A 9,160-nucleotide genomic window follows, 5' to 3' on the forward strand; every position below is an offset into this window, starting at 1 on the left:
TCTCCACAGAGTCTACAGATGGTGAAGGTGATGATGATGATACTGACTGAGGAGGAGCACTGAGTATAAATAGGCTGAAAAAGTGGGGAGCAATAATGCTGGTCGGACAGCATTAATGCTGGCCGACTGGTGCATAAAAATGCTCCACTGGCATAAAATGCCACACCAGAAAAATACCCAAAATACCGAATAAAAATGCCCAGCCCAAATCAAGCTCAGACTCACACATGAGCTGACAAATACTCTGCTAACACCCTCTCTCAGATCATGGGTGATCTGATACAATACAATAGTACAATGAAAAGGGATGAGAAACTATAGAACCACCAAGTAGAACCATGGATACCCAAGCAGTGGGGGTGATCAAGCCACCACCAAGGTGCCTCGGAGAGAACTTGATGTCGATCGTACTAAATACTTGAAAATAGAGAAGATCATAGCATGTCTCTGTGTCCATCACCAATGTCTCGCAGGAGCATACAAGACCATCCTGTCAAAAATGCCCCGGAACATAGGTGACCATGGATTCCCTGCCTTTGGCCAGACTGCCAAAGTGTCCCCTCATGTGAGCTCCAGACGAAAGCCTCCCGCTCTCTGTCAGATAACCAGCTCAGCATGAACCTGGATGTCAATCCCAGCTCCAGGATTTGATTCCGCCAGACTGAAATCGATGCGTCAGGGACGTCCCTCTCTAGAACCTGTGCACCTATATAAAAGTATAGATGAGGCGCGGCTGCCCCATCTGAACACCCGCTCACACTCCCTCTTTGGCACGAGAGTTGTGAGGGATGACCTCATCACCACTACTAGAAAGCAGCCGAGGAAGGGGCCACCAAGTCCTTCCCGCGATCCGAAGAAGAGGATCCCTTCCGCGCCTTGGACTTCACCGTGGTCGGAGGATCTGAGTCGGAATCTGATGAATGAGAGGACTCATCAGTAGAGTCAACAGCCCGCTTCGTCTTTGGCTCCTTCTTCCTGGAAGCCGCTAACGTCTTGCAGTCCTTCCGCAAATGTCCCTTCTTGCCATAGTGGTAACACTGGGCCTTCAACTTCTTCTTCCCGTTACCCCTCTCTGAAGCTACATCAGCCTCGCCTCCATAATGTGCCGGAAGCCGCCCCTGTAATCTCAAGGATGTCTCATGCTCAAGAAGCATCGAGGTCATATGTGTAAAACTGACAGGAGTCAATGATGTCTGCGCCCGCAAAGCATTGGCCACTCCATCAAACTCCGGGGGGAGCTTGTAGAGGACCGTCCCGACGAGATGCGCCTCGGGAAGAGCAGATTGCATGTGCCGAAGCTGGTCCTGTACCTGCGTAACACGAAGAAGAAAAGACTGAATAGTATCTTTCGGCTCAAACTTCATCTATTGGAGCTGGCCATAAAGTGTGACTGCCCGCATGGCGGAAGGTGCCTCGTACATCTGTTGCAACTTCTGCCATACTTCAGGAGATGTCCTACAGGAGGTAACTGCCGGTAAGACCGCTTTAGAAATACATCGAAGCAATGCCGAGTAAGCACGGGCATCGTTCGAGTCCCATGTGAGCACCGCTTCCTCATGGTTGTCCTCATCAAAGTCTTCAGGAAGAGGAAAAGGACGGAGAGGTCGAGCAATAGCTCCACAGACGATGTACCATAACCGCCTCTGCACAAACCAAGCTTTCATGACAGCACTCCATGTGAGATAATCAGGTCCATGTAACTTATCATCAGTGGAAGTGCACGGAGGAGCCATATGGAGAGGATAAGAAGAGAAGTAGAGAAGAGATGGAATGTAGAGAGGAAACACAGCCAAAACACAAGCACAGACTGCAGAAAATGAGAGTTCACATGCAATAGAACCCAAAATCTGATCAATAGAAGACAGAATCTGTTGCAGAAAGTCAAAAAATCAGTCAAAAACTGCCAAAAACAGCAAAAACGGCCTGAATTAATAGTCACCCAGCCAGAGAGATGCTGAATTTGCAAAACGCAAGCTGTAAATTGCAGAAAAGCAGGTAGAAAACTGTCGCCAGCAGCTGCAGATAAAAAACGCAGGCAGCAGAGGGTGCATAGGCAGCAGACGATGGCAAAACTGCAAAAAACGCAGGCTGAAAACAGCCCCAAAACAGGTCGCCTGGCTGCGACAGCAGTCGTTTGATCAGTAGGGGTACAAAACAGTCCTGAAATCAGCAAGAAAACACAGCAGGAGCACAGATCCTGAAATTTGATACCATGTCAGAAGTGGGGCAGCGGTGGAAGCATAAACATGTGCTGAAATAAACTGCTGAAACACAAGACAAAAAGAGAAAAGAAAATGATACGGATGAGAACTCAGATGTATGCACGGGAAATGGAATCCATATATCTGAACACGAGATAGTCGCATACAACAGTGAGTCACTGGCTGCGTGGGCACTGGCACTGGCTTCTCTCTCCACAGAGTTTGCAGATGGTGAAGATGATGATGATGTGAGAGTGCGCAACGGAAGAAGAACACGAACACGGAGGAGGAGAGAGAGACAGCAGAAAATGAAGGAAGAAAATCTGCACTGACTGATCAGTCCCTGCACGCAGCCCGAAGTGTCAGTGAGGGCACCAGATCAGGCTGATGATGACGGCAGCACCGAAGACGGAGGAAGATGACGGAGTCGGAGTGTGCACCTGCCAAAGAAGAGGGGAAGATGATAATACAATTGATTGCCAAGTGGGAAATGGCTATAAATAGCCAAAAAACCCAAAAACAGGCCGACCTGAAATTTGAGGCCGTAAATATGTCCGACCAGCATTTAATGCTGGTAAAAATGCCATGAATGCTCAGAAAAATCCCGGTAAGGGTGGACAATGTCCGGCAGGTGAGGCAGGCTGAAAAATGCAGAAACTGCCCCGGGAAATGCACATAAAAACCCGACTGGAGGAGAAAATGCACTGAAATGCAATAAAATGAGTGCTCTAGAATGAGCTACCTCCTCCGTCAAAACAAGTGATAGACAAGTCAGAGCTCCTAAAGTCCTCGTCTGACTCAGACTGAGGCTCACAGGTAGGAGATGACAAGGCATGACAAACATGATTGCTAACAGATGATGATACTGACTGAGGAGGAGCACTGAGTATAAATAGGCTGAAAAAGTGGGGAGCAATAATGCTGGTCGGACAGCATTAATGCTGGCCGACTGGTGCATAAAAATGCTCCACTGGCATAAAATGCCACACCAGAAAAATGCCTAAAATACCGAATAAAAATGCCCAGCCCAGATCAAGCTCAGACTCACACATGAGCTGACAAATACTCTGCTAACACTATTGAGCAATTGGTGAAAAAGGTTGCTTGGTGTATTTTTGTGCACTTGTTGTGAAAAGTTGCAGAAGACTTGCTTGCCATTTTGTATCATTTTGTGTGATAATGACAGAGAACAATGGAAATCCCATCATTGAAAAGCTAGACAAGAACAACTGCCCTTTGTGGAAGTTTCATGTGACGAACTTTCTTATTGGAAAGGGCCTTTATGAAAGAGAGCATCTTCACAATCCTTGAGAAACAAAATGCCTTGCATCCTATCCTTCCACAAGTCAAAGCCAGTGCCATCAAACCTCTTGATTTCAAAGAGGGATTTTGTGTCACTGCTGCTAGAAGCATTTGCAGCCATTTTTTATCAATGCACCAGAAATTCAATGTTGCAATTTATGACAGCAAAAGTTTATGACAGCAAAAATGAGCTGAATATTCAGCTGATTTCAGCCCAATTTTTCAGCAAATAATAGCAAGATTCGGTCCAAGTACATGTACAGCAGTAGAATGAATGACTTTCAGCAGTATGACTGCGATTTCAGCATACAATAAATGCATACATCACTGCCAGATAACTCCCACTTCAGCAATATCACCATAAATACATATGCACCAATCCCAGATTTGCAAATGATCACTAAGACTCTTGCAACATGAATAATCAGCAATACATCAACTCAATGGGAGCTGCCCAACATGTGTACTGCATACATATGTGCTCGTATCAACTTGTGATACCCCAAAACACCAAGAATTCTCTGCAATTTCTCCAAAATCACACAAATGGGAGATAAAAAATGCTCAAATCACTTTGCTTATGGCAACAAGATTGCTTTAGAAATATTCCCAAAGTGCATTCCACGCATTAATTTTGCCAAAATCCACAGATTTCAGTAAAAAACCCCAAAATTTCACTGACCAATCTGCCCCTATTGCATTAATACATGTTCTTGAAAGCATAAAACAGGCAAATTTAGCAAAATTTCACAAAATTTTGCAAAAGCCCCAAATTTCTCGGTTCCAATTGTGCACCAATGTCAGCCAATCTGACTCAGTTGACCAAATTTTTGCCAATATAGCAAATGCCCCAAATTTTATGGGTCCAATGTTGAGAAATTTCACTTGGATGAGCGAATTTCAATAAATTTGGCGAAATCTCCAATTCAAATGCGCATAATGTTTGCAATTTCTGACGCAGATGCCTCGATCTTGCATGAGTAGCACTCAATTTGGAAAAGCCCCAAATTTTTGGGCCTAAATCTACACAAATCTGTGCACTGTGCTTGCGCGTGGGAACACCCGGAAGAGAGGAGGTAAAGATAATCTCAAATATTTCTGAAAAAAAAAACGGAATATGGGTCCGTTGACTCGACATTCAGGTCCGTGACCTGTCAAGCGACGCGACGCCTGCCCAACTCCCGCCTGTGGTCGCGGTGTGCCTTGTGGCGTTGGTGTGTCGCAAGTCCACCGCCTGATTCCGTCACACCCGTCTGACACATGTCACCTGTCATGCCCGCCGTCACGCCTCGTCTGACGCCTGTCTAATGCTCCGTCACGCCTTCTGCTGCCCGCTGTTGACCGCTGGTCCATGATGGACCTGCTGTCTGTTCTGCCCGATTGTTATCCCTCACTTACGACTACTGAGTGCTGGCTGTTGCTTGCACCTATCGTGCTGGCTGTTGCTTCCACCTGCCTCGTCTGCGAGCTTGGACCGTCGTGCTCTAATACCAGTTTGAAGGGGTGAGAGTGCGCAATGGCATGCAAGGTCAAAGTGTTAGCTGAAGAGTAGAGATGAGCTGAGAGTTAGAGGAAGAGTGAACGCAGAGATAGGTGTACCGATGTGATGGTACACAAAGAATAAAAAGAATGTATTTATATGTTAGGCTACATTAAGGATGTGTTCACACCCATAAGTCTATTTACACGGAGACGAAGGGACTTTACACCCAACAAATAGAGAAGAAAGAGAACTTTGAAGTGAATGAATGAATGCTGCAAATGAATGATTGAGTGTATAGATGCTCAAAAGCAAAGCAATAGGAGTAGTTGGAGGGTGATGTCCACCAAAGGCAGATCCCTAGGTTTGTAATGCTAGTTGGAGTGTGTAGTGATGTTGAAAACGGAAAGGCAATAGGCTGGAAACCAAAGCACAGCAATCTTTGGGGTTGGAACAATGTAAATGCAACAATGTAACCACAATAGTCTCTAGCAATAGAACAATGCAGCAATGTAATCACTTGAGGATGATGTCAGCTGATCATCAACAGCAGTAGGAGGCTAGGTGATGATAATGCTGATTGAGCCTGCACTCTAGTAAATGCAAGCTGCAGCATGTATTGGAAGTGGCTGGACAGCAGGGCGACCCGCTTTGATTGAAAATGTTGTTAGGAGTGGTTGTTGGAATAGTAGATGGCAAGAGTGGACAAGGTGCTAGGCGATGCAGATGATGTGGCAGCAATTGCTAGGGGTTGGACTAAGTGCTTGGGCAGCCTTCTATTTATAGATGTGGATCCTCCCAAAGTTAGGGTTTTGGCTAATGGGACATATAACTTTGTTAATCAATGAGTTTTGGGGCTGTTTTAATGAGCTAATGAAGATTTAATATGTAATGCATCCTTTCCTAGTTATGGCGAGTTTGGGAAGATCACCAAAATTGTGACTTTTGCACCATAGTTGCATTCCATTCATAGACGGAACAGATTTGTCAGATCCATCTAGTCTGGTCGGATTCGTCCGATCCATCCAGTCGGGGCTAGACCCAAAAAAAAAAAGACCTTGCCAATTTGGAAAAAAAAGAAAGAAAGATCGAAAATTGTCGTCTTCCTCCACCTCTAGGCCTACCTCCCTTACCAACTCCTCTTCCTCTACCTCTCTCTTACAAGTTACAGCCCTATCTTTATTAGTACTCGTTGGGTTGAAGTATTTACATTTGGTCTTTGGACTCTTGTCCTGTTCATTGTTGAAGCAACAAGCTCAAAGTTAGTACTGAATAGATAATGCCTTGTGACACTCTATTTCTTTCTTGGGTCATAACTCTCATGTTGAGAAAGTAAAATTTACTAGATTAACCCTTAATTTCTTGTGTATTTTTAAATGACTGTACAAATCACCATATTTTATCTGTCAATTTTTTTGTACGTTTGCTGTGGATTGGATGGATTGGTCTCATTGATTGTACTTGACTACCTGATTTGCACCTTATATGGTTTGGCACTATCAGAGGTCAGATTTGTTATTTCATATGCACCTTGATCATTATTATTGCTAAGGTGTCTATAATGGAATTTTCTTTTTCCTTGTTATAAAAAGCTTGGTGTTTCATGCTCACAAGAAGTACATAGGCTCATTATCTTTGGAACTGGGTCCTAAAGCAAGAGCTACAGCCTGTATATTATCCCACAAGGGATGATGAGGTGAAACTCTTAATGAAATCTCTTCCTTTGCCTCAATCAATGCTCCTTCTAATTCCAGAATTTGAGAAGGGGTCTAAGCTTCAGTTATCTCTTGTTAGTCTGTTCCATCATTGAGTCAGTTGGGGATATTAGGAGCTTTGTCCATTTGTCTGCATACTACTGAGGTAAAGCTGCACAATATGTTTTCACTTTTGGCTGGGATAACACTGACTTGATTTGTTAGGAGGCTCCTGACTCCGATATTTTGGCAGTGGCTATATGTTTTATCTGCTCAACCATGTCATTTGTTGGCAATTTTTGGATCAGCTTTTTGTAATGTCTTCTATACCTGCAAAACAGTTCTTTTCAGAAATAGAAGTTGTATATGATTTGAAATTGCAAGGTGCAGATGGAAACTTGTTTTTACCTGGTCATTGCTAAAAACCTTAATCTAGTGTGCACAAAAAGTTGACACATTTTCCAAATTACAAAAACAGCATACACAAGCAAATTATAAGAGGAGCACATAGAAATGATCAAGGTGAACTTATCCAAATTTAAAAAAAGCCCACAGAAAATGATCAAGTTCTCACCTAAGAATGCATATGAATGAATGAATTGGTGAGCATCCTCCTTTAGCCTCTTGTTTTATCTTATGATCTATATCACCTAGGATCAGGTCTCACAATTGACTATTCATACTACACGGGTTGTGTTCATACACTTCCTTAAGAGTATGTACATCTTGCTTGCATCTTCCCTCACCCCTAGAGGGATTGTTATGCATATCTGCCCTCACGAGTCACTCTCTTGTCAGGGAGTAGGTATTATCACTCTTCCACATTTGTTTCTACTGATGTTTATTATTCAATATATGAAATTACTAGAGTAGAACACTGGGCTTTACAGGTAGAAATTGCTCTCCCATTGTTCTCTGCTTATCTGTTTATGCGTTCCTGCAATTTCTTCTTGTTAATTCTTCTTGTTTATGTCTTGAGGTGTTCAATATATGAAATTACTAGAGTAGAACACTGGGCTTTACAGGTAGAAATTGCTCTCCCATTGTTCTCTGCTTATCTGTTTATGCGTTCCTGCAATTTCTTCTTGTTAATTCTTCTGTCAGTAATTCTATTACTGCTGCAAGTGATATGGATGTGCATGAAAATGTGGGTTACCATGAAAATATATATGCTTATAAGTCATCATGTGGAAACAGGCGTCAGAAAATTGCTACCGTTTTGCTCCAAGCATGTGATTTGACAGCATTGGAATGGGGTTTCGAGTACTTGGTGCTGCAGGCGTATGAGGATGATAAAGCGGCAAGGTGTCTCTATGCAAGGGCAGGCTATACTATAATCTCCATGGATCCGTTGTGGTTGAGCAAATGGTTGGGAAGGAGGAGGCGAGTTGTTTTGGCCAAAAAGACTCCCCAGCAAGTCTTTGTCTGACTACGGTGGTTGAAGGGATTAGACACATTGCAAGGGGAGAAATATAGAAGCTTTAAATCCCTTCATTGTTCACTAATCATAGATCGGCCACACCTTGGTAATCAGTTTGCTCTGCTGACTGATTCCTGCAATGGAATGTAATTGCCCTGATACTCCGTAGCTCTTGATTATAACAAAATCTTGGGTACCGAGTTTCTGCATACACATCCTGTGTAGAAACATTACTTGTAAATTGTGTGATTGACTACATAGGCAATACACTTGCATTGGTACATGGTTGAAGATATAAGACAATTGTTGAATGTACGTTGTATGGGGACATCCAATCTCTGTGTGTCTCTCGACCCACCATGCGTGTCTGCTTGTCAGCTGGCCATAACTGCTCATCTTGCAATGCTAGCTTACTCATACTTGTTGCAACCACCTCCAGTCTTGCTGTGCTTGTTGGGCTATGTGATTAAGGGGGACCCATCCCTGAAACTTACGGTTACTATTCCTGTTTGCCTGGTTCTCCCCATTCTTAATCGACTGCTAGAACAAATGCAAAAATGGATGCCTTAAGCTCATTTCTCTCCCCTTTTGCCACAGTCTGTCTGTCTCCCATCTGCACGGGTCCTCAGGGTAGCCTGCACTTTAAGAGTATTGCATATCATTTGAAGGGACCTTGGATTTTACTATGACACTACCCATGTACGACAATTTGAGTGACCAACTCCCCCTCTGTTAAGCATCATCACATTTGCAAAGAGCGAATGAGGTGTGTCCGAGCATTACCTTATAGCTTGTTCCTTATATTGTGCTTTATTTTGGACTTAAAAGGTACTAGGTGCTCCGCACTTAGATTCTCCCTGTGCTTCGTGCTGGTGTTCTCCCGATGCTTCGCACTGGGGTTCAAAGGTATGTTTCATGTGGCAAGAGGGTTCATGGGAGGTTAAACTATGAAATATCCAAACTTTGAAATCTTTGGCAACACACACATTCATATATGTGTGTGTGTATACGTGTATGAATGATATATATGTATATATTCACATTTTTTTTTTCTTTTTTTTCT

At 43.5% G+C, this 9,160-nt stretch overlaps 1 protein-coding gene across 2 annotated transcripts in view; it reads left to right on the forward strand.

The window, feature by feature from the left end:
• The window catches only part of LOC148012769 (Acyl-CoA N-acyltransferases (NAT) superfamily protein), a 57,585-nt gene extending 49,277 nt beyond the window's left edge, over window positions 1-8,308 (forward strand). Inside the window, exon 4 of one of the 2 annotated variants that reach the window (XM_087668817.1) lies at window positions 6,487-6,900. In XM_087668817.1, the coding sequence (XP_087524943.1) occupies window positions 6,487-6,571 (85 nt within the window). In that variant the 3' untranslated portion in view covers window positions 6,572-6,900. Of the gene's footprint in view, window positions 1-6,486; window positions 6,901-7,874 lie in introns of those variants that run through there. The other variant, XM_087668816.1, reaches the window with a different exon arrangement.
• Window positions 8,309-9,160: the final 852 nt, after the last annotated feature.

Source organism: Lygodium microphyllum, chromosome 27 (assembly GCF_053477565.2).
Source record: "Lygodium microphyllum isolate KBCC chromosome 27, Lygodium_microphyllum_v1.1.10, whole genome shotgun sequence".
NCBI classification, from domain to species: domain Eukaryota; kingdom Viridiplantae; phylum Streptophyta; class Polypodiopsida; order Schizaeales; family Lygodiaceae; genus Lygodium; species Lygodium microphyllum.